Source organism: Xenopus laevis, chromosome 3S, assembly GCF_017654675.1.
Source record: "Xenopus laevis strain J_2021 chromosome 3S, Xenopus_laevis_v10.1, whole genome shotgun sequence".
NCBI classification, from domain to species: Eukaryota; Metazoa; Chordata; class Amphibia; order Anura; family Pipidae; genus Xenopus; species Xenopus laevis.
In genome coordinates this window covers 106,455,542-106,482,708 of record NC_054376.1, presented here as the reverse complement: position 1 = coordinate 106,482,708, position 27,167 = coordinate 106,455,542, and the positions used below count along the sequence as shown (strand labels likewise).

The 27,167-nt window shown below is 39.3% G+C and overlaps 1 protein-coding gene across 1 annotated transcript in view; it reads right to left on the bottom strand.

The window, feature by feature from the left end:
- The window catches only part of afap1l1.S (actin filament associated protein 1 like 1 S homeolog), a 56,639-nt gene that overhangs the window by 15,479 nt on the left and 13,993 nt on the right, over positions 1 to 27,167 (bottom strand). Inside the window, exons 2-7 of the mRNA XM_018256153.2 lie at positions 7,664 to 7,792; positions 6,113 to 6,196; positions 5,017 to 5,208; positions 3,903 to 4,001; positions 3,418 to 3,629; positions 1,886 to 2,065 (exon numbers count right to left, since the gene is read on the bottom strand). Coding sequence (XP_018111642.1) covers positions 1,886 to 2,065; positions 3,418 to 3,629; positions 3,903 to 4,001; positions 5,017 to 5,208; positions 6,113 to 6,196; positions 7,664 to 7,792 — 896 coding nt within the window. The remainder of the gene's footprint in view (positions 1 to 1,885; positions 2,066 to 3,417; positions 3,630 to 3,902; positions 4,002 to 5,016; positions 5,209 to 6,112; positions 6,197 to 7,663; positions 7,793 to 27,167) is intronic.

The following is a 27,167-nucleotide window of genomic DNA, read 5'->3' as shown; positions in this document are numbered from 1 at the left end:
GAAAAACGGTCACAAATAGAAAATAGAAAGTCATTGGAAAAAGTCGCTATTTCTGGTGCTCTATCTAAAACCAACTAGTAGGTGAACAACCCCTTTAATATTTATAAATTCCTATTAATATCCAGTGCTGATGTCTGGGTTAGTGGGTGTAGTTATCTTCCTTGCCTTGGACTTGCTACTGTCTAGAACACATTTATAAACTTCGAAAAGTGAATATATTTGCCCTGCGCATGGTTATATTTATATAGCTGGATAAGAGTGTGCAAACAGAATTGCAAATTTTAGTAGCACTGTGAATGTCCACAAGACATTTTTAAATATGGCAAAAATCTCAAATTGCGAATATGTATGCACACACTCTCCTTTTGAATTGCACCATGACTTTGGAGGCAGAGAAAATATTCACAAAACAGTTTAGCAAATTGTGAATTTAAGTTACTGTCAATGCTATTTTCACGCACAGTTTGCGCACTCAAGCAAACACCAGCCTCATTTGCGAACGGAATATTTTAGCATTCACGAAAAAGCATGGGAAATACAACTATTTGCGAATAAATATGTGCTGCACAAACTTTATATATTACCCCAACTGTCTCTAAGCACAAATGGGTTGAATAAATATTTCCAAGTACATGTGGTCCTTGGTATAGTTAGCCTTACAATTTGCAAGTCCTCTCAGTTGAAATGGTTGTTTAACTAAGAGTCCACTAGATGTCACTGTTCAGCATACTGTAGCTCAGTATTGCACTCATAAGAAAACACTTCATTGTGTTGAGCCTAACAGCAGGAGCCCATGAACATCACCCTGTAAGGCTTAATTACAGCTTGCTGCTTACAGTAGTTGTGAGTGATGTGTGTAGAAAGCAAGGATATGAAAAAAACCTGCTTATTAGTCTCATTAACTCACACTGGGCTAGCTGTACTATTTATCCAGATATACAGTGGGTCGAGAGTAAACTACCACTTGTCAATTACAACTAAATTAACTAAGTTTGGAGTTTAAAACTCCCTGGCATTGTCAATGCTTGTACGTTTGATTCTGATCTTTCATTAAAATTTACTAAATCTATTTCTAGATTTGTAAAAAATGATGGTTGTTTCTAGGCTTCCTTTGTTAATTAAATCTATTAATTGCAAACACAATATGAAGGGTATTGAGGTTAATTACTGGCAGTGTTAGGTTTATACAAATATGACATAAACAGACAGGTATGGGATCTGTTATCCAGAGTGCTCGGGATATGGTGCTGTCCGGATAACGGATCTTTCTGTAATTTGGATCTTCATACCTTAAGCCTACTAGAAAATCATTTAAACATTAAACCCAATAAGCTGATTTTACCTCCAATAAAGATTAATTATATCTTTGTTTGAATCAAGTACAAGGTATTTTTCTATTATTACAGAGAAAAAAGAAAATAATTTTTTATAATTTGGATTATTTGGATGAAATGGAGTCTATGGAAGACAACCTTTCCGTAATTCTGAGCTTTCTGGATAACGGGTTTCTGGATAACAGGTCCCATACCTGTATACCCACAGCATTGCTTTCATTTATAAAAAGGGACTTTTCTCTGTAGTATCTGTAGATATATATATATATATATATATATATATATATATATATATATATATATATATATATATATATATATATATATATATATATATATATATATATATACACACACACACAGATACTACAGAGAAAAGTCCCTGATTACTAATTTGGGGCTTCTAAAAAATTCTTGTACATTAAGAACTAGAATTGTTACAATAATACTGTACAGTATTTTGTTACAAAATCATCAAAAATATAAACATAAAAATATAGAGATGTTCTACTTTTAACTTTATTTTGCACATGACACATCGCTGTGCTCACCTTCAACCATTCCTCTGCCTGCTCCCGACTCTGCACAGCCAAAACCAACATTTCCCCATTGGGAAGTGAGAAACGCAGCTCGTGCTTCTTGCGCCTCCCATCCTTGGGCACATAGGCCACGTTACACAGGGCCAAAGGGATCTCCAGGTGAGGTTGACGGTCCTTGGAGCTCTTGTAACACTGAAGAAAGAAGAACATTGAAAAGAAAAATATTTTAAATCACACAGAAGCGATGTGTAACCATTTGGAATATAACCAACCGGCTGACCCAGATCATTGTGTTCACTATGTGCACTTGCATTGGAGACAAGCAGTATGGCAGATAATGAATGTAAGCTAGGCAGTAGGACAGCATGGACTATATAGATTCTATACCTGGTAGCCGAATGGCCAGCATCACCCCTGGCTTAAATGTCTTGTGTTAGGTAATGGTCATTGGCAATCAATAAATGTTCAAAATTCAGAGCTCCCAGACCTGAATTCCTGCCACAAAGCAATATGAGTGCAGCAATTCCCTGGTTGATGAAAACTGACACTTGCTATGGCAAAACATCACTGCATTCAATGGCATGTAACTTAAATGCAAATATTTCTACTGGAATCCAAAGTGCAGTTCCACCCCATGCCACTGTAATATCCCCATCATGCCACTAACAGCAGGAGTCACCAAATGAGAGTTGAATTGAAATGTCATTAGGCTAGTATCTGCTGCTGTTTCAGTTTTCTTTTGGCATCTTGTGAAAGAATACAGACGCCCTATCCAAGTCCCCATCACAAGGATTTGCTGTTTCTATCATATCAAAAAGTGTGGATTCAGCAAATCCGTTCTGGCAGCTGCAATATTTTCATTTTGTGGGAAGTATCAAAAGATAAAATAGCTTCCTTCCCTGTTTGGAGCATGAATATAGAATCACATTTGCTTGTTGTTGCTGTTTTTTTATAGTTCTCAGTGCCCTGCAAATGATGTGCCTATTTTTATCACATGTTAGTACCCAGAAGTCACAAAGAGCAAGAAATGCACTCTAAGGGGCCGATTCACTAAGGGTCGAGTTAAAAATACTTCGAAATTCGACCCTCGAATTGAAATCCTTCGACTTCGAATATCGAAGTCGAAGGATTTAGCGCTAATCCTGCGATCGATCGATCGAAGGATTTTTCGTTCGATCGAACGATTAAATCGTTCGAATCGAACGATTCGAACGATTTTAATTCAACGATCGAAGGAAAATCCTTCGATCAAAAAAAGATTAGCAAACCTATGGGGACCTTCCCCATAGGCTAACATTGACTTCGGTAGGTTTTACCTGCCGAAGTAGGGGGTCAAAGTTTTTTTTAAAGGGCAAGTACTTCGACTATCGAATGGTCGAATAGTCGAACGATTTTTCGTTCGATTCGTTCGATTTCGTTCGAATTCGAACGAATTTAACCAATTCGATGGTCGAAGTACCAAAAAAATACTTCGAAATTCGAAGTATTTTTCATTCGAATCCTTCACTCGAGCTTAGTGAATCGGCCCCCAAGTATTAGCTTACCAGCAGCTTGTTATCTTTAATAAGTGTCAGCTGTTTTGCCCACTGGCCAAAGCGCTTCTTGCGAAGGAGGAAAGCACAGATCCTGCTATCTCGAACAAGGTGGAGAGAAGCTTCCTGTGAAGGCCATTGGATCATGAGGCGCTGAGCCTTCCCCTCTTCGTCTTCCTCATCGTATGACTCATATGAACTGCTCAGACCGTCAGACTCGTTATCTGTGCATGAAGATCAATAGCAGCCAGTAAGAGGGGTGTTACATACATATTTAGCTTTAAAAGAGACATTAGCTAAAATAATTAAGACAGTGTCCACCATATCCAACTCATTGTTAGGAGAAGTGGTGTCAGTTAGGGGTGTTTTGTCGTCCACTGTTATCAGCAAGAGCACTATGTCACCCCATGTACCATAGGCCTCACTGTTAAGACAAATAAAACACAGCCAAATAGTTCACAATAGGATATATTTCTGTTATTTCAGATGGTACTTACAGGAATTTTTCTGTTCCCCATTAATCTGAGTCATAGGATAATTGCTATCTGCTTCCTCATAATATCCATCTTCTATGGAGTTTGGAGGACTGGAACTATCTGAAAATAATCCAAACATATGGGTATGAAAAAACATAAAACGAACAAAAGACATAAATAAGACACCAGGATATAAAGTTTATTTCAGATGTTGAAACCCACTTTAACTATGATCCACATTGCCCTAATCCAAGATTGAAGGAGATTGTAGCTTTCCTAAAGGTGAAATGAATATCTAAGGACAATATCACCTAGGTTTTTAGTAACGTAAACATACAGGGCCATGCTAGAACCAGCTCATTTCCCCATCTTGGTTCTTGACAGAGCACTGCATAACAAAATACATCTTTTTCTAAATGAACACAGTGAACATTGTTTGTTCTAAAACTCTGGGCATGCAATAGCACAGACTCCATGTTATGTCTATGCCACGTCACAAAGGAAAGTCCAGCAAGGTACAGACACAGCACAATTCTGTAGTTCCTACCATGTGGCTTTTCTTAAAGGAGAAGGAAAATCATATCTCACTTGGGGGTGCCAAATATTAGCCATCTTTCTTCTCGCGGCTGTGTATGCGCATTGGAGCGAATAGCCTAACTTTAACAAAAAAGTCGGCAATTTTGTTCTACTGCGCATGTATCTGTCCCGGGAAATTTGAAGAAAGAAAAAGCCAATAGAGGATTGCTCCGTGGTGCTTGCTAGAAAAACCCCAGGTGATAGGAGCACCGACCTGAGGTTTCAGGTTTCTGCGCATGCCCGAATCTACGCATGCGTTCGCGTACTCGCACAGATGGGCGGTCGGCAGAGAGGGACCGGACTAGGGGTAGGAGTAAGTACATGCCTGGCGCCCCTCCACCTTTGCGCCCTAGGCACGTGCCTGCTCTGCCTACCCCTAGTTCCGGCCCTGGTTTCAGGTAAGTAAATACAATCATTTGGGGATGCCTAACATTTGGCACCCTCAAGTGGGATACACCACCATTCCTTCTCCTTTAAGAAGAATTCACACCATGTTGTCACTGTCTATTTAAAAGCTCTCGGTGTTATTTAACTTCATTTTATTTTCAATGTTACTTACTTCGGGAAGTGATGTATTCTGTGATTTTTCCAGGCCCAAGGGGTACTGCCTCCTCATAATAATCTTCTGGTGGTGGAGTGGTAGGTAGAGGTGGTGGTGGTGCAGAAGGAGGTGGAGGAACCTGGCAGGACAAGTTCTCACTGCTGTCCCTGTATTCACCCTGCATGTCCTGTAAGTCATGCAAGTCACAATCTGCAAGAGAAGTGTTCAGTTAAATCGCGCATTCTATCTTACAAATGTCCGTCTTATATATGTGCAAAATTACACACGTGGATATATTGATCTCAGGTACATGCAGTATGTTATTGCCCACATTTATACTGCATTTATAACCTGGAAAAGACAAAACTGCTTAGAGAGAAAATATGCTGCAAATATAACACATTGCAAATGTTGATCATGCACAAAAGAAAGAGACACAGCAATGAATAAAGTGTAACTAAAGAAGGGTATGAGGGTGCCTGGCTGTAAAATGAACCTGTGGTGAATCACAGTGAAAATGAGGACAAATAGAAAGAAGCACTAGAGATTTTTTTTGAGATGTGTATTTAAAGGGCATGTAAAGGCAAAAAAATAAAATCCCATTTTTACTTTCTTTAATGAAAAAGAAACCTATCTCCAATGTAATTTAATTAAAAAATGTCTACCATTTTCATAAGAAACCTGACTGTATGCAGTGAAATTCCCCCTTCATTTACTGCTGTGGATAGGAATTGTCAGACGGTCCCTAACTGCTGAGCAGGGAAACAATCATACTTATGAACAGCAGGGGGAGCCCCCGCCTTACTTCCCAGCCATGCAGAACTCAAGCAGCTTTGTTTATGATGATCCCTAAGCAGCCCAGACCACACTGAGCATGTGCACAGTCTTAGTCTTGCAAAGATGTTTAACAAAGTTACAAGATGGTGACCCCCTGTAGCCAACTTTGAAAGCATAAATTATTTGTTTGATTAGGCTTGTGGTGCAGTAAGTTCATGTTTATATTTAGTATACAAAATACAGCATTTCTAGTCTTATTCTATTTTAGACTTTACATGCCCTTTAACCGGGATATACAACAACAATAGCAGTTCAGTTCCCCAGTGAGCGCACATACCAAACTCCTCAAACAGAGACTCCACAAAGCTGGTGCCATTGTGATAAGCAGCAGTGTTCATATACTGGAAGTCCAACTCATCTCCTGCAACAAAGAGAAGACAGTTACGGGAAAGGCATTAAACTAGGGAGCGGAAGTTCAACAGGATCTAAATACTCTAATACTAAAAATCCGATGGAATTCTACTTTGCCAGATAAAGTTTGAGTCAGTATACTATATAAGTTTTATTCTTCAGTAGTGAGGAGGTTGTAACTGTTTGATATATTTGGCTTAGGGATTTTTTAAAGCTTACCATATGCCATTATATAAGTCAATACTATCTCCCATTTACAGTATGAAACAAAAATCAATATATTAACCTGTGCTAATACTTTAAATTATTTTGCATGGTACACGGGGAGGGGTTCCTTCAATGTCTTTCCACTTGCATATATGTTTAAGTCTTTTTATGCTGGTATTGTTTTGTGTTTGCCTTATAAACTGTACATTAAATTAACCTGTTTAGAATTGCAGTTTCAGGTGACCCCATAATCTTTTTTTTATTGACTTGTGTAGAGTTTAGAGTTTTGATTAAAGAAACCGCTAGATTATTGGTTATTCACAAGTTAATTTATTACCTTGGTTTTAGTTTTGGTGTTGGTAAGATAAGGATCCAGTCTTGGGTTTAACAAGGCATATAGTCATTAAATGTCAGGGCTAGATCAACAACTTACATGCTGAGGTGGAGTAAGGCTAAGGCCACACTAGGTGATAGCGCCGCGATTTGACTCGCGGCGACTTTTCGCGGCGACTTTTAAGCCGCAATCGCTGGGGAAACTTTTGCGCTGGCGTCTATGGGGAATCGCGAAAAATCGCCAGCGTAAAAACACACGCGGCGATCTTTTCTCTACTGTCGCTCGAAATTGCCTCGCTAGGCGATTTCGAGCGACAATAGAAAAAAGATCGCCGTGTGTGTTTTTACGCTGGTGATTTTTCGCGTCTATGGGGAATCGCGAAAAATCGCCAGCGTAAAAACACACGCGGCAATCTTTTCTCTACTGTCGCTCGAAATTGCCTCGCTAGGCGATTTCGAGCGACAATAGAAAAAAGATCGCCTCGTGTGTTTTTACGCTGGCGATTTTTCGCGATTCCCCATAGACGCCAGCGCAAAAGTTTCCCCAGCGATTGCGGCTTAAAAGTCGCGGCGAAAAGTCGCCGCGAGTCAAATCGCGGCGCTATCGCCTAGTGTAGCCTTAGCCTAAATGAATTGCTCTCCCCAAGACATCCAAACGGCAATAAACCTCTGACCTTGAGCTGGTCATATTGATATGGTTTTTGTACATGTATGGCAGGCTCCCTTACCATTTACTATGGATATCAGTTGGTACAACCTACCAGTGTGTGTGTGTATATATATATATGGTCACAGCCTCGCTGCACCCCCGCCTAATGGTTTTAAAAACTAGTGGTGAGCACATGTTTTATATATATATATATATATATATATATATATGCAAACTTTGCACTTGTCATAACATTAACCCTGTGGTATTCAATGCCATTGTTCTTACCAGGTGCCGGCTGAAGCTGGCGCAGGATACTGCACACTGCACTTTGCTTTTCTCGAGTTGTAGCGCTCAGGAACTCATGATCCAGAAGCTTCAGAAGAACATTTAGCTCTGGTAGCAGTTGATCCAGAACTGAGGAAAAATAAAAGAGGCATGTTGACATCAAACATGGGCAGGCTATAGAAATGCTTAGGGTCTTGCTCAACAGATAACAATTCTTTAGCTAAAGGTTTAGAACTCATTGATACACAAGAAACCTGAAGCAGTTATGTTGAAGATATACAGTTTCTAAGGAACAGATCCAGAGATGTCAAGTAAACAGCTGCATGGCACACTACTCAATCCTACATCTTTCCTACACATCTTTCCAATTTCAATACACACGTGTAGAGCTGACTGGTCAGATATACAGGTAGAAACAATAGAATTCTACCTGTATCTGATGATTCAGCACTAACAATGGCCGATGTTCAGGTGTCTTCAAAGATCAACATTTTTAAGGCCGGCCTGATCTATGAACCGACCGATATCCAAGTCTTCTGTCGATATTGGTCGGCTTGTCTCCCACCATTGAATATTGTACGAAAATATGTTTCATATGATATTATTGGTGCGTCTATGGCCACCTAGCCCTAATTTTGCCTATACACAACTGGATCAGTATCTCACTTAGCTTTTCCACTGCAGTTTTACTGCTAATACCTCCATGCCTGCCTGCATTGATCTCAAGACATTCAGCTGCCACTGCCCACATGGGTGGATTTCAGCCTAACAATGCTCAACTGTGCATTTTTTGGCTGAAATATACATAAGTTTATCATGTTCTCAGTGACAGGTGGAGGACTTTGATGTTGTGTGCACAGTAGATTAAAAGTAAAGAGAATGCAGACACAGTATATGGACACCTGTATTCTTAGCCTAGCTGCATATGGCTCAACCCCTAGTCACTTAAACAGTTTGACTATAATATTTGTATTAACCGAGTGCAAATAAATTGTAAATCTTTTTAAAACTGGATTCGAAAACAAAATGATTCATTTCCAGTTATATCAAAAGTAGGAACAAAAACTAGCACCAGCACTAATGTTGGAAATAATTATGAAACAGTAAAAATACATTGCATCAATCATACATCATTAAGTAACAATGAATAAGCAAGACAATCAAGAAAAAATGCACAGGATGAAGGCGCATTAGGGCCACTTAAACGCTGAGATACAGGGAGGGAAGTGCTGAACAAAAAAGAAAAAGGGATATGAGACAGAAATGTGGGAGAGGAAGGAAGAGAACTCCGATACAGCCGTGAATAGAAACAGAAATAGGTTTTGTCTATCTTCAGAAAAGGCAACAAGAATTTGGGAAATGTGAAGTGAGTGTCTATTATTTGAAAGGTAATGTAATCAAACCTGAGAGCAGAGGTAGATATGCACCTCCTTATCTCAGATATTTCATTATGGCAGGACAGTTGAGGTTACTGGTATGACTAATAGTATAACCAAGAGCCAGATACACATACGTTCCAGTTGCATATTTGTTTTGATTCACAATACTTGATTGTAGCCTTCAAATTCAGATACAATTTATAACATGTCCTAACAAAATTTAAACTGTAAACATTACCTCCTGTATTGGTCAAAATTTGTATGTAATTGGTATTTTCAATATGTAATAGCATAATATGTTAGCACTCTATTAATACATGAGGATATATGAAGATGTGAGACCAGGATACCTACCCTGCAGCCTTAGCTATGGGGAAACCACTTACATTATCCCTGGTCTCAGAAGGCTTTAACTAGTATGGCAGCATGAAAACTAAATCTAAAGGGTTGAATAGCTTTACATACATTCCAACATTAATTATAATTTGTCCGAAGCCATCTCTCATCTATTATCGCATTTCCATATACTATTCCCTGTTTGACTTATGAAAGATAGAAGAATATCAGTCTGCAGCTGTCTATATGGCTTTCAGAATGCCAGGGTGTGAAATATAGCCAGACTGCAAAAGGTTTGTGACTCCAAGGGATCCCGCTGCATCTGTAAATAGAACACCCCTTTTCTGATTTAGGAAGTGTGAACTCCCGCCTCTGTTTCTGTCAGAGCTCTTTGCACCTTGTTGTAGAATGTGTCAGAAAGGGAAGGGGGGAAGTACATGAGGAACACCCATTTTATGTGACCTCAGATAAAACCAAGTAGTCTGAGCTGGCAAGCAATGAATGAGCAATCATCTGTTAATGACTGACATCTTTTCCATTAGCCCTTATTCTAAACACAGTAAAAGCCAATTACCGTGGAAATGATAATAATTATGGCCTTGAGCAAAAACTGTGCCACTACTTCCTGCAAACCAAGGCGCCCATACCTTGTGTGCACACATCTGTATAGGTGAATTATTTGCTCTTCAACACCATGAGATATAGCAAATGAACATTTATTTCACTATTTTTCTTTTTTAAATTAAGATATATTCTCTGGCAAAACAAGGAACAGCAGGAAGAACGTGGCCATGCATGCATTCTGGCACCATTACAGGAAACAGGAAGTTACGCCTCATAATGTTCAGTTGCACTTGCTCAATAAAAGGCATAATTTCCATTAAGAAATGCATTTATGACATAGAGAGTACACATATAAGTGCATTTAACTACATTTGATGGATTCATAACGTTGGCTATACACAGGGGGTTATTTATCAAGCTCCGAATTTATCTCAGTATTTCTAATATCCAACTCCAAATTCCCGAATGGACCTTATTTATGAAGAAAAAAGCCCGGTCTGGCAAACTTCAGAGCTTTACCCGAAAACTCTGAATTGTTTTTTTGTGCAGAAACCCCCAAATCATCGGATATCGGTATGGACATCAGCACAGACACTGGGATGTCGGATTCTGAGTTTTTAGACCATCAGACTTTAATAAATCTCGAAAAATTTATAGTTTTTTTTTTTTGCTCCGATATTTTTTTTTTTTTTTTGTTCGGATATTCGGAGCTTGATAAATAACCCCCACAGACTAACTCTAGTGGTTGTCAAATAACTGCTCTTACCCACAGAGGCCACAGGTAAGCCATGAGCACTTTTAGGGAAGCAGCTGATACATTAGTGATACATTAATGCTGAGCCTGCGCAAGATCTCATGCTGTTTGTATATCTGTAAAGATCAGTGACAATCTGCAAGTCTGCTAGTATTATCATTGCCTTAAAGGTGGGCTGCAAGTGAATTATTTATCACAGGAGTGTAACATCCTCCATGAAAAATCCACTGCTGGAGACCGCCTTTGATCTCCTCTCCAAAGAACCAATAATATTTTTCTTACAATGATGTAAATACATAACTGGATTAGATTATCACCTTGATCGCAGCTAAATGGCATTTTAATACCTTGATTTCCTTCTTTTATTTTCAAGGAAATCCCAGTTTGACTTTCGTTTTATCCCAGCTGGGCACTAAAAAAAAAAAATTATAGCCCTAACTGAGAATTTATTCTTGGTCTTTTAAGACATCCTTCTATATATATACAGTACATATATGTGTATCCGCATACCTCCTAACTGTCACATTTTTCGCAGGACACAAAGGCCCGGGTCTAGGGCGGCACATTTGAAGGGGCGGCATCCCGTCAGCCACATCTACTGTATATTTCCGGGTTCCTACAGGAAACCGGGAGCAGAATTATAGTGGGACAAGCTGGCTGAACGGGTAAGTTTCAATGTAAGCTGGGGGTAAGGGGCATGCCCACACATCAGTGTGCGTTGGTGTTAGCGTGCGCAACGGTGCGCGCACACGTCGGGGTTAGGGTGCGCAGGAAGCAGCCGGCCTAGGAGCGCATTAGTTGCAAATCCGGTGCTGCCGATTTTGGCAGCTTAACCCGCAGTCCAGGATTGTTACTGAAATGTCCCGACTTCCTCTTTGATCTTTTGCACTGAACAGCCAGAAAAAGATACAAAGTTTCTAAGGGTCTGGCCACATGGGCAATTTCGGATAGATTAGTCGCCAGACGACAAATCTCCTCTTCTTTGTGGCGACTAATCTCCCCGATCTGCCTTCCTGCCAGCTAAAATGTAAATCACCAGGGGGCAGGCAAACGGAACGCTTAGTTTTCGAAGTCGCCTGAAGTTTCCTCGTGAGGCAATTACGGGATACTTTGGAAAACTAAGCATTCCGTGTGCCTGCCCACCGGCAATTTACATTTTAGCCGGTGGAAGGCAGATAGGGGAGATTATTCACCGTGAAGAAGAGGGGATTTGTCGCCTGGCAACTAATCTCCCCGAATCTGCCCGTGTGGCCAGACCCTTAAACCTAAATGGCTTTTGGCAGAGAGCCCAGAGTATGTGCCAGGTGCACAAAAAGTTGATATTTTTTGAAAAGGTACCCAGTGTGCACTTTGCTTTTTTAGGAACTTATTATATGCTTGACATTTTCTGTATATATATATATATATATATATATATATATATATATATATATATATATATATATATATATATATATACGCTGCACAAGCACACATTCATTCACAGGTGCTCACACTCTGACTACATTAACAGGTGCACAGTAAAAAGACGTTTTAAAGAAGTTAATAAGCTCTCTAAATCCTACAGCACACCCTGACTGGCCTACAGACTGCTCATCTCTCAGTTTAGAGCAAGTTTCCTGATATAAATATTGACAAAATGTTATAATCTAAGTACAGGGATATCCAGGACAGCAAATGAGCACTTACAACAAACGTCACCCTAACTACACTTCCGACTGGGACCCTAAATGGTGACAGATAAATAGAAACCAGCAGCGTATGTCTATATACTCTGATATACTCTGATACTGTATATATTACTTTTCAAAAACAGTCTGTACAATTTTGATATTCAATAAAAATGCACTGAAATAAAAACATAGGTGTACCTGTTACTCTTTTCCATGTTCCTTAGGTTAAATATTAAAAAAACAATAAGGATTTATAAGCCATAAATAGGTAATAGTCTAAATGTTGTATTTTGATGAAAGTCCAACGTTCATATCTGAAAATATTACAGCACAATTTTTTGCTGGGCATCCAGTGTTTGCAGACTGAGGTCAAGAGCAAGCAATGTCACTCAAGCAGGGGTTACATATTGTTTGTTCTTTGGCTGATGGCTGGCTTTACAGTGGCAGTCTGTAAATGACAGACATGAAGAGGTGAAGGGTTAAGGCTGTACAAACAATCCATGAGATCAGACCAGCTCTGGCAAACAATGCTGGGAAAGGTCCTTTAATTTAAACACAAAACAGGGACCCAGCAGAGAGCAAAGGCTTGGCACCTTTTGATAGGAGCACACACTCTCCCTTTCCAAGGTCACTTTAATTCTCCTATTTCCATTTCCTTACAAAATTCTCATAATTGTTTGTGCACCTTCCAGGCTTTCCTTTAGTCTGTGCTTTATTTCCACTCCTTTCATTCACCTTATGAATGCACCTGCCTTCAGCTTGTAGGATTATGGCACATGCTTCTATTGCTGCTTCTTTCTCATGGTTCTGGAGCCTTCTATAATGCAATCAGTCTAAAGCTGGCCATAGATGTAAACATTTTTAAAAGATCCAATCGTTATCGTGAGACCACGATTATCTCGAAATGATCGTTTAAATGTATGATGTGTCCATCAACTAAAAAGACCATTTCAGGCGATATTGCCAGCAAAACTGAAGAGTAGCTGCCTGCTTAGCCCTGCAGACATAGATTGCACTGGGACCAATTAAGATTTTTAAACCTGGCCTATCAATTTTCTGACAGTCGGCTGAAAAATCGTGAGATGTATGATCGTTCAAATCCCACTAACCGCACGATAATTTGATGGATTATTCGGACTGCACTGAAATCGGTCGTTCACCAAAGAAGAATCGTCGCGTCTATAGGGAATTTAAGGGCCAAATTAATAGTTCTGTCCAAACTGGCCAGTTCTGTTAGTGGCTCAGTCAACCACAGATCTGGTTCTTATAATACTGCTGCACTAGTGTTTGGTTAGAAGCTACAGATATAGCATTCATATAAAAGACTTTTCAAAGGTGAGTTAAGGTTAAATGTCTGCCTTTGTGTGTTATGTCATGGAGATGTAGTGCATTTCTAGAGTGTAGAGTATCTGAAGCATATGGACACCAATACCATGCTGCACCCTGTAGCAGCTCACGCTACATATTAGTTAAAGAGGAGCAAGGGGTATGTGCCTGTGGAACCCCAAAATAAAAAGCATTTTCTTTGTTTGATGAGCACCTCTTTGACTACAGTGCTCTCCTGCCATCTTCTAGCAGAACAGTCCCCTGCAAGAATGGCCTCTTTTGCCCAGTGGCCTAAAAGGTTAAGCTTATTTTTGAATTCCTGGCTTGGAGGCAAGTTTTAGTTGCATATAAACCAGGTGTACTGCCAAGCAGAGTCTCCTGTAGGCTGCCAGTTCACATAGGAGCTACTAATAGTCAACCACAACCCATAATTTGCACCCCAGGAACTTTTTGCATGCTTGTGTTGCTCTTCAACTTTTTTTTTACATTTGAATTTGATCTTCACCTTTAACGAACAGTGATCTGTCAAAATTATTTATGTAGTGTTGTTTGCAGATTCGTCTACTAAAGTTAAAGGACGGGTAAAAAAAAAGGTTGGGGATCCCTGCTCTAGACCATACCAGGTTAATCTCCGGTTTAACTTTCTATGCTAGTCATCTCTTAAAGGGGACCTGTCACCCAAAAAAATTATTCAAAATCCTATTTTATCACATTAGTCAAGCAAAATGAACTTTACTTACACAATATAAATTATTTGAATCTTGTTTCCATCAGTCTGGGAATTCATAATTATAGCAAGCAGGCAGGAGCCATTTTGTGGACACTGTTATTAAGACAAGCCTTGTATCATCTCAATATCTTGTTTGGGCACCAGAATGGGGGACCCAATGTCCATCCCCATGCCCTGGCTACACAATTAAATGGTAAAGAGAACTGGGGGAATGTGGGGAGAGCAGTGACATCTAGGAAGTGCTGAATGCAAAGTGAAAGTAATTTGATTGACAAAAACAGAGATTTTTAAATTAGCTTACAGCAGCTATGAATGCTTTAATAAAAAATAGAAATTGAATTTCATGTTTAATTTGAAAAGAACTTTTATTATACAGATTTTTGTGTCTGGGTGACATGTCCACTTTAACAAAAAATATTTTAATTTGGTGCATAAAACCTAGAAAGTTCTAGGAAAAGACAAAAATACTTGCTTAACTGTTTTCACAAAACTATGGTATGGATTACACATTCTAAAAATGGGCTGGGTTCTGCAAACTTACCTTCAGATCTATTTGCACCAGTAACATGGAATTGTATTTTGCACTGGCTCAGCATATTTATTATTCATTATTTTATTTGGGGTGAGGTTCATTCAAGGAAAATTGAAGTTCTACACTTTGCACTCAAAATAATAAGTGTTTCAGACATTTGAATATATTTCCAGAGTCTAAACTATGCTATCCCAACTGTTCCTAAATAAAGAGTCAATCGGTTACTATAAAAGTCTTCGAAAGAGGTCAGTGCTAGAGCTGTCTAGAGGCCATAATAATCTCTTAGATGGCCGCAACCGGCCCGAGGGCTTACAGTTGTACAGCACTAGCCTAGACTTTGCTTTGAAAACATCAAACATATCAGAATGATAAGACTGTACTGTTATGTAGTGGAAAACAAAAAAGCTTGATTGTGTTTCTGTGCTGATGGACATCTGCAAACAGACAGACAAAGCTTTTATAAAGAAGCAAGATGGCTGATTGGTAGTGATGGGCGAATTTGGTGCGTTTCGCTTCGTCGAAAAATGTGTGAATTTCCCGCGAGATTCGTGATACGGTGAAAAATCTGCGAAACTGCGCTGGCGTCTTGTTTTTGATGCCGGCGTTCGTTTTTCACTGGCGAAAATTTGGCGGCGTCCAAAAAAATAGATGCCGGCGTCCATTTTTGATTACACAAGTGAATTTTCGTGGTGGTTTCACAAATTTATTCGCTGGTTTCACAAATTTATTCGCTGGCGGCGAATCGCGGCAATTTGCCTCAAATTCGCGCCTGGTGAATAAATTCGTCCATCGCTACTGATTGTCAGTGTCTTTACTGAGAACTGCCTGCCAATAGCATAGACCCTAAGTTTCTCTCCATATTTGCTACTGTGCTGGATATAAACTGCACATCCTCCTAGTACTTCCCTTCCTGCCTCCACCCCAGCTAAACCCATCAGCAGCTAATACACCTATATCTACGATTCCCTTCTGTTTCCTTCCAACTCAGCAAAGCCAAGAGAAACACTGACTCCCTTACTAAATCAGCACTTTTTCACTGAGGAGTGACACCCAATTAAACTCTGGCACAAAGGCTGTCAGAATTCATCAATGAAAATGTTCCATTTCAAGTAGAAAAAAACAACAAAAAAGAGAAATGTTACACTGGGGAGAATTTCCTGCTCATAATTCCACTGTCTGCAGCATTATGCCAGCTTCCAGCAGCCACCGGGCCAGACTTCATTCTTTCTTTTCAATTGTGTTTATTAGCATTTTCAAATAAACTGCATGAACAAAAAGAACAACAAAAATTGACCTACTAAATCCTGTCAGTTAGAATAGAGGAAAATACATTAACATGGCAGACTAGTGAAAATAAACATCAAATGATGTCTTTGAACAAAAATACATCATAAAATATTTTAATCAAAAATAGAGATTAAAATAAAGTAAGAATAAAAACATCCTCTCCCTCAACACAATAAAACAAATAATTATAGCTTAAGTGGAAAAGATTAACACATCACCCATTAGTTATTAAAACTACCATGAGTATGAAAAAGAGAATCTCTGTCAGAACTGTACATACACTTTTCAAATAATAACCTTATCTTCAGATTCCAAGAAGTTAAAGTAGGGAGACCACAGTTTCAACTTTTTTTCCCTAAAATCAATGTTACCATATCTAAAAGTTATTGCTTCATCCAAGCAGAGAGACCTAAGATAAGACAAGATGACTTTCAAGTCCGGGGAGTTTTCCTGAATCCAAAACCCGTAAAATTGATTTACGGATAGCAGCAAGGGCCATGAATATAAAAGGTTTATACTTATTCCAATGTTTCATCTTGTGAAAGAAACTAGCAGAAGTAGTCGCCTGAGAGTCAAGTAATACCAATTCAGGAGACAACTTAAGATCAATGTCCAATTTATCATTTAAAAAATTACCAATTTTACTCCATAACTCTGAAATGAAAGGGGATTCCCCCATATAATGAAATAAAGAAGCATTATTCGACTTCCCTTTAGGACAATAGGGAATTATAACACCTTCAGAATTCTTCAAATAAAATAATCTATAACTAAGGTGAATCAATCTAAAATGTTGGACTCTCCATCCCTCACATTTAGGGTAAGTCCAAACGCCTTCCCTGACTCTGTGCCGGCTAAAATGAAAAAACACCGGCGCTAATCACACACGGTGATTAGTTTTCCGAGGTCGCCTGAAGTTTTTTTCATTTTAGCTGGCGCAGAGTCAGGGAAGGCGTTTGGGGAGATTGGTCGCCGCAAAGATGAGGCGATTAGTCGCCAGGCGACCGAATCTCCCCAAATCGCCCTGTGTGGCCTGACCCTTAATGTGTTTATTAAAATTTCTAATTGAAGATAATAATTGGTTTGGAGTAATATTCACTTTCAATAAGGATGACCATTTCTTTGCAACCCTTAATAAGGGGTGTCAATTATCAGTATAAGACCTAAGACAAAAGTCAGTGATATAAGATATTCTATTAAAAGCAGGTTCCTCTATAATTTTCAGAATCCCATTACAAAAAGGGAGTTGGTCAACAGCAATATTCTTCCTATTGAACAGGAGGTCTATACCACTTAAAAATTTCAAATGAACCAACCTGTAGTGAGTCTGACTTACCCTGGTGGTCCAGTGGTGCAGCGGGGACGCCCGCCACGCCGATCCGTGTCTGGCGCCATCTTGGATTCCTAAGGGCCCGCGCGCGCATCCTCGTTATTTAAAGGCGCAGGCGCGCTGGCGTGATGACGCCAGCGAGCAATGGCGCCAAATTTGAAAAGTATAAAAGGCTTATTAAAGATACAGGACCTTGCCCATGATAGGATCTTGTTCCTGGTGCTTTGTGCTTTTGAAGCTTCTGTATTTTGTATTCTGATTCTGATACCCGTTTTGACTCCTGCCTGGCTTTGACGATTCTACTCTCTGTATCCTGACCCTTGCCTGTTTACCGACTCCGATTCTGCTTAACCCTCTGATTGACTTCCTGGTTTGACCCCTGCCTGACTACGCTTATTCTCTGCCTGCCTCGACCCAGCCTGATCTGACTACTCTATTGCCTAACGCCTTGTACTACGACCTTCTGCCCAAAGACTCTCGCTAAACAGTCGTGCCCCTCTGCTTATCCAGAACCTCTTGCCTTGCACCTCTCGTTTAAGTCCTGGTGGCATCCAAGTAGCTGAGGGCTCCTCCCGAGGCCAAAGGCGGTCACACTACAGGTGAAGCACGAGCCGAGACCAGGGTGCTTGGCATTTGTTCTGGTGTTGGGTGCCGACCGTTATACAACCTATCACATTCTTCGGGCCAGACTTCATTAGCACTGACGATATAATACCGATATAAAATAAAAAATATTTGAAGGGATAAATGTTGTATATGATACATTATACAATGTTGTATATCTAAAGATCCATTTCTCAGCATAAAATATGAAACAATTATTTAGCCCAGTCACTCGTGCTATGTAGTTGATCATTAACGTGGAACACTTCATGTCAGTATTCTATGGTAACTAAACCCCAAAATAAAATTGTTCAAAGCTTCAGTCCATGGTGCACATGGGCAGCAGCACAATGAAAAAATTATCACACCATAGAGCATCTAAAGTCCAAAATGAGACTACTTCCAACGTATCTGTACCATGTTGCAATCGGCCTTTGTGTGAAGGTACTGTATAGGACTTCAAAAAAAAAAAGGAGGTGCACTTGTAATAGGGCTATTACACCTTTAGACTTGTACAGGTATGGGACCTGTTATCCAGAATGCTCAAGTCCTGGAATTTTCCAGATAAGGGATTTTTATTTATTTTGGATCTTCATACAGGTATAGGATCCCTTATCCGGAAACCCGATATCCAGAAAGCTCCGAATTATGGAATGGCTGTCTCCCATAGACTCCATTTTATCCAAATAATCCAAATTTTTAAAAATGATTTCCTTTTTCTCTGTAATAATAAAACAGTAGCTTGTACTTGATCCCACAACTAAGATATAATTAATCCTTATTGGAATCAAACCCAGCCTGTGGGGTTTATGTAATGTTTAAATGAGTTTCTAGTAGACATAAGGCACAAAGATCCAAATTACGGAAAGATTCATTATCCGGAAAACCCCAGGTCCCGAGCATTCTCGATAACAGGTCCCATACCTGTACCTCAAGTCTACTTGAAATCATGTAAATATTAAATAAACCCAATAGGCTGATTCTGCCTCCAATAAGGATTGTTTATATCTTAGTTGGGACCAAGTACAAGGTACTGTTTTATTATTACAGAGAAAAAGAAAATAATTTTTACAATTTTGGATTATTTGGATAAAATAGAGTCTAATGGGATTCAAGATAATGGGTCCCATACCTGTACTAATCTTCAGCTAAAGCAGTGCTGACCAAGTGGAGGCCCTCGGGCTGGATGTGCCCCTTCAAATGGTTTTCATGGCCACAGTCTGCTCTAGGGCTTCATAGACACATTGAATAAAATCATAGTTTAAATATAATTTGACCCTCAAACACATCTTATAAGAAGTAATCAGCCTACTACATGTAACAAGTTGTAGAGAACTGAGGTAAAGTATCTCCCTGGGAGTTGTACGTCATTTTATTATCATGATATTGTATTAGTCTCCAGCAATGCTTTATGAGCTAGATTTGTTAAAGCGGAAATTGAGTGTTGGTGAACGTTTTTTATTCGAATGCCTTATATGCACTCTAGTGTACAATGTGTCAGTGTTATATAATTAAAAGATAAAAATATTTATATATAACATATTGAGTGAGAAAGAACTTTTTAGTGAAAATGAAGAAAAAGTATAGACAGGCACACATATAAGTGAGAGGTAAAGGCCGGGCCAGATACAATTGCCACTACATGACAAACAAGCATTACTGATTCAGCAGCCATGACATATAAATAGTGACATAACACAGAGGATGGAGGAGCGCAGTGAAGCAGCAACATGGGGGCACAGCAGTGCAGAGATGGATAAAACATTTCCTGCTGGTATGGACTTCACTAGCTCTCAATATACTTTGCTGCAGGATCCGATTACCCAGCAGGGAAAGTTGGGTTCCCTTTGAAGTCTTTTGTTTGCAGAGCAGAAGATTAATGGCCCCAGATAACTGGGCCCTTAAGCAAGGGATGAAACGCCTCACAGGTTTGCACCATGGGATGCCGGGTAACACCACCAAGCAGAACATCGCTACCTTGGCAGGAACAATTAACATCAAAGGGGCCTTCAGTATGAAATGTGGCAATTCTACTCTCCTCTGGAATTGACATTGCTAAAAAGCAAACAGCTCTACTATACTAAATATAAATATATATTATATATGATTATATATAATAGTATACATATGTTTTATCTCTATGCATGCCAACAATCTAATATCAGGCTCCCACTTCTGAGAGGACAGAGTTTCATCTCTGCACAGCGTTTCAATTGTCTTTGTTGAGGTGGAATCTTATTCCAATGTGGCATTGTTTTCCTTTTGGAGGTATGTATGTTTTAGATTATACAGTTCAGGCAGTATACCGGGCTAGGTCAGGGCGTAAATTATCTGCAGACCAAAACAAGTAAAGCATGGTGCCCCTGTCTGTGGAAAAGCACGATCATCTGCTCCTACATTCATACATGGTTCTAAGTCTACCTCAGGCTAAAGTACCATCTGACAATGCTGGACTTCAAGCCTAAAATAGTGATAGATTCAAAGCAGATGCTTTTTTTAATAGAAACACACAGTCTGACATGGTAAAATGGGGAGAAGGGGATCTATTGTGAACAAAAGCCCCACTCTTTCCCTAGAAAGGATGCACATCCCTCACCCTCATACATAGACACATTGCAGACCTCTGAGCTCATACTGGTATTCATGTAAGAAGAAGTTCAACCAGGTCAACCACTACAGTTAATTGGCACAGTAAAAATGGTTTACTTAGCATGGCCCACTCAGAAGAGCAGATTTCAGGAAAAGAGCTTTATATATATACAGAGAATACATATATATATATAAAACACATTGTTCACTTGAATGTATTAAGACACTTGTTTGCATTAATTGATTGTTAATGAAGTCATCTTGACGCCTACTTTTTTTTGTATTTAAACACTCACATGATCACTTACACTTATCCTTGATAAAGGCCCTAATGTGGGCCGAAACGTTGGACACTTGAGTGATGTTGAAATAAACCTTTTTTGATTGAAGATTTGGTGTGCTGGTCCACTTTGAACATTATATATATATATATATATATATATATATATATATATATATATATATATATATATATATATATATATATATATATATATATATATATATATATATATATATATATATATATATATATATGAAGATTGAAGGAATCACACACCATTTTCAGTGAATAAAACAGTGTTATTTTATTCTTAGATGCATCTCCAACGTTTCGGCCCGCATTAGGGCCTTTATCAAGGATATATATTATATATTAGATTATATATATACATTAGATTATAGGTGAAAATGGTCTGATCCTAATACTTTTGGAACTCTAACTAATTGACTAATAACATCTGTGTTTTATATAAACTGGGAGAATCATAAGCAAGCAATATGCCAAAAACAAATATTAGACCTTAAATAGGGCATGATTACCAGACAAGGAACAATTCTACATGCATATATCATATAGCATAGCACAAATGATGTACAGTAATAGGCAGATCTTCCTCTGACCCTTTTAGTAAAGTTTTGAGATAGAACATCTACCTAATTACCCTAAATGTATCTTCAACACCTTTCTTATACTGCAAACATTTTTTAAACTGCTTTGTTCATACAAGTGTCATCTATAAAACTTTATTTTACAAAGCAGAGGGTGTTTTATTGGCCTCTTAAAAGAAACTCGATATTTTAGTGGCTCTATAAACACAGCAAATATTTCAAACACTTCCCCATATGTCATAAAGTTACAGTACTTTCACCTGTTACATTCACTTGCTCCCCTGCTGTCGTATAGCCATTAAGGGAAGAGGAGATAAAATGATATAAAATCCGAAAAGCACAATCATTCAGCTGAATAATGGCTTCTTCTTCTGAAATTACACATCCAGCGAAAGCTGTTTATTGACTTTGAAATCCAACCCAGCCTTGTGGCTGCTGGTTCTGGCAATAAGATATGTGTGTCTGTAATGACATCAGCTGTCCAGTCTAACATATCTAATGAGCTGAGCTTAAAGAAATAGGCAACTTCACAAGAGCCCAAGACATGGGGAGGAGGGGGTGGTAAATGAAGTGACGGGAGGAGGATTAATAGAGTGGTCAGTTCCTTCTCATTCCCCTCGGGCACTGATAAGGGATACTGGTCCTGAATACATAAGAGCAATTGTTTCTCACCTCCTTCTCTTTCTCTGTTGTGTGCAGGATTATTTCATATCAGGACATAAAGGAAGGGCATTCATTAGACACTCAATCACCCTGTGAGATCTTTATCACCCTGGGAGAAAATACACCTGCCAACTCAACTAATTCACAAGACATACTACATCCATACTGATGGTGTAACAGCACTACTAATTAGGATATTATTTAGGTTGGTGGCACATGTAGCTACTTGGGGAGAGTAGTCAACCAGCGACAGATCGCCTATTCTTCGGGCGACAATGGCCAATTATGAAATCTACGCCCCATCCCTCTCTTCCGCTAGGGCCTGCAGAGACTCCGTGTCATGTGGCCCTAGCCTTAGCATATAAACCTTGAATTTTCTTTCTTTCTCAGTAATGTTATTAAATGTCATTATAAACCTTATATACATTTAAAGGCTAGTGCAAGAGCAGTAAGGTTGCAAAAGTGGGTCTGGCTGCGCTCTGCACCTACACCAACTAACTGACATTTTCTACAGGGGAGCTTTTCAAATACTAAATAATAAAAATAATTAAGCGTTAATGGTGCCAGCATTTTACTGCCTACATGGTTTCCAGCTTGACAAGAGGGAGGCAAAATGCTCAGTATTGGCTCTCCATCAACCTGAATAGTAATCACCAGACTCTGCCATTGCACAAGCAGGTCAGGTAATTACAGCTGGAAATGCTCAATGACGAGCTAAATGCCTGTTTTGCCGCCTGCCCACTGAGCTGGAATTGTGTAGGGTGCACACCACTTACAGTCAACCATCTGATTAATGGACTGGCTTATGGAAACAAGAATGTACACCCTTTTTAATACACTATCTATCTATCTATCTATCTCTCTATCTATCATCTATCTATCTATTTGTTTATCTGTATGTTTGTCCTATCTATCTATCTATCTATCTATCTATCTATCTATCTATCTATCAATCATCTATCTATCTATCTATCATCTATCTATCTATCTATCTATCTATCTATCTATCTATCTATCTATCTATCTATCTATCTATCTATCTATCTATCTATCTATCTATCTATTTGTTTATCTGTATGTTTGTCTTATCTATCTATCTATCTATCTATCTATCTATCTATCTATCTATCTATCTATCTATCTATCTATCTATCTTTCATCTATCATCTCTCTCTCTCTCTCTCTCTCTCTCTCTCTCTCTCTCTCTCTCTCTCTCTCTCTTACTACTTGGAATTCTTCTAATCACTAAAACAAATTGATAATTTCTTGTCCAGAAAATCAGGGGATAATATTATAAAAGGTGCAGAGTTTGCCAGTAACAAGAAAACAACTGATGAATAGAAAATTTTACATGGCGCTATAATGGTGTTTTAGTTATCGTTGCTCTCCAATGTTTTCAATGTGGTTGCCACTTTATTTACTGTACAGGTATAGGTAGTGTCGGACTGGGACACCAGGGGCCAACCCAAAAACCTTAGACCAGGGGCCCACTCAGTACTATTTTTCTTCCTCTCCTCACTCAATCTCTATTCTTCTAGTCTCTATTCTTTACATACTATAAACTGTTATTCTATCTATTTAGCTTCATAGAAATAGGGAATGGCCATGAAATAGGCCAAATGTTTAACAGCATGAGGGCCCACTAATACCTTGGCTCACCGGGGGTTTTCCTGGTATCCCGGTGGGCCAGTCTGACACTGGGTATAGGATCCATTATCTGGAAACCCGTTATCCAGAATGTTCCAGTTCTCCCTTGTCTCCCATAGACTACATTTTATACAAATAATCCAGTTTTTAAAATATGATTTCCCTATTCTCTATAATAATAAAACAGTAGCTTGTACATGATCCAAACTAAGATATAATTAATCCTTACTGGAAGCAAAATCAGCCTATTGGGTTTATTTAATGTTTACGTGATTTTCTAGTAGAGTTAAGGTATGAAGATCCAAATTACGGACAGATCGGTTAATCAGAAAGCCCCAGGTCCCGAGCATTCTGTTTAACAGGTCCCATACCTGTATCATGTTTGGGGGTCAGATAATAACATCAGTTTCTTCTACAAGATAGTTCATTTGATCCTCTGGCAGGCTGAGTTAAAACAACAGTTTGTCTTTCTCACCCAGAAGGAATTCATTTTCCTGTGTTCCTATATTCTAACCACATTCTTATTCACCTCAGGAGCCACATAGAGGGTAAAAAAATAATGTCTAGAATGTAACGTGTAACGTTTTATCTACGACAAAAATACTGTCCCCGGAGGAAGCAATTATTTTTAACAACAGTTACCCAAAATAAATTCCAATAGCTTTGCATGTACTGCATTTTCTCGTAATAAGTGACCCTCCCAGTGATACAGAGAGACAAACACAGGAACAGATAAACATTCACAAGAGACAACAGAACACAAACATATACACATCAAATATCAAACAACATTCTTGGCCCTCACCTGGGGTAGAAGGGAAATGAGTAGTTGCCAAAGGAAGGAAGTGCTGTGATGTCACAGTTGGAGTGAGTGAAGCCAAGGGAGAAGCACTGACAGGACGAGGAAAACAAATCAGTGCGTCTATAGAAGGGGATGCTTTGGGAGTTGTCACTGCATTAGAAAACCTTCAGTGAATGAATTCATTTTCAGTAAATCTGATCAAGTCAGTGAAAATATTTCAGGCAGTAACCTGCGTAGCGGAGGGGTTTAAATTTAAATGTGTGTATTTGTGGCTCAGACCAACATAGTGTCCTCCAATCTGACCTGTGAGACATTGTCCTGTTATTTCCTATGTTATTATCTCTTCCCTGTCACCCCTCTCCCTCATAAGATCTCCACGTCTGTTGCGGGAAGCTACTCTATATCAGTTTAAACATTCTCAGTGGTATGTTTAGAGCAGAATAAAGGTGGCCATAGATGCAAAGATCCGCTCGTTTGGCCACATCGCCAAACGAGCGGATCTTTCCCCGATATACCATTAACAAACATGGCTTTATCGGGGGTAATCTGATTGTTCTGCCGTATGGCCGAACGATCCGATTACGATGTGCCGTGGGTTCCGGCGGGATCGGTCGGTCAAAATCAAACCTGACCGATCAACCAAAACGACCGATCTCCGCCGGACAAAAGATGTCGGCACACGCCACACACAATCCTAAAATCGTACGAATCCTCGATTCGTACGATAGGATCTGTGTGTCTATGGCCACCTTAAAGGGATACTGTCATAGGAAAAAACATTTTTTTTTTCAAAATGAATCAGTTATTAGTGCTGCTCCAGCAGAATTCTGCACTGAAATCCATTTTTCAAAAGAGCAAACAGATTTTTTTATATTCAATTTTGAAATCTGACATGGGGCTAGACATTTTGTCAATTTCCCAGCTGCCCCAAGTCATGTGACTTGTGCTCTGATAAACTTCAATCACTCTTTACTGCTGTACTGCAAGTTGGAGTGATATCACCCCCCTCCCTTTCCCCCCCAGCAGCCAAACAAAAGAACAATGGGAAGGTAACCAGATAGCTCCCTAACACAAGATAACAGCTGCCTGGTAGATCTAAGAACAACACTCAATAGTAAAAACCCATGTCCCACTGAGAGACATTGAGTTACATTGAGTAGGAAAAACAGCAGCCTGCCAAAAAGCATTTCTCTCCTAAAGTGCAGGCACAAGTCACATGACTTGGGGCAGCTGGGAAATTGACAAAATGTCTAGCCCCATGTCAGATTTCAAAATTGAATATAAAAAAAATCTGTTTGCTCTTTTGAGAAATGGATTCAGTGCAGAATTCTGCTGGAGCAGCACTATTAACTGATTCATTTTGAAAAAATATTTTGTCCCATTACAGTATCCCTTTAAGAATTGTACTCACAGCCAGGCCATCAATCCTTAAAACTTTCATGAACCATGCCAAAGGCCCAGGAAATGTTACTCAAACAAGACCTCTAACAATTACATAACAGATCAAATTTGGGCACCCCATACACACACACACACACACACCAGGGTCAGCGTTGGCTAGCTTTATTCCATGTAGTGAGCTGACTTTCAAGCTGCAGAGTTCCTAGGTATGGCTGTATCTTTTATGCTACAAGATTTTGTTCTGACTAGGGATGCACCGAAGCCTTCTGCATATGCAAATTAGGGGCGGGGAGGGAAATTGCGTGACTTATTGTCACAAAAAAAGGAAGTAAAAAGAGTTTTCCTGTCCCACCCCTAATTTGCATATGCAAATTAGGACTCATTTCATGAAGGATCCGGGGGTTCGGCCGAATCCAAAATAGTGGATTTGGTGCATCCCTAGTTCTGACAACCATCCATTACAATGGTATGGTAACCTACAGCCACAAATACAACTTATTTCTATCCATATATAACAGACAAGACATACAAAATATCACAAAATAGTAAACAGCCAACAGTACGAAATGTTTTCCCCGAATTGGGACCCCATACTGTATAGAGTGGGTCTTTTGACCCCCTTTAATAAATGTAAATGGTTTTCTACCATGGCAATTTAAATACAGAATGTAGTTAACTAACTCAAGCTTGGGTCACACATCTTGACTCCCAGACTTTATTTGGGTCCCCATCTAGGCCATCGCTAGGCCAACTTCCACAAATCAAGGCTAAATGTTATTGCAACATAGTTACATAGTAACTTCCATCAAGTTCAACCACATACCTCCCAACTGTCCCGTTTTACACGGGACAGTCCCGATTTTGACAGCTCAATCCACAGTCCTGAGTTTTTTACTGAAATGTTCTGCACTGAACAGCCAGAAAAAGATACAAAGTTTCTAACTCAATTGGCTTTTGGCAGAGAGCCCAGAATAAATACTTAGATAATTTTGTAACA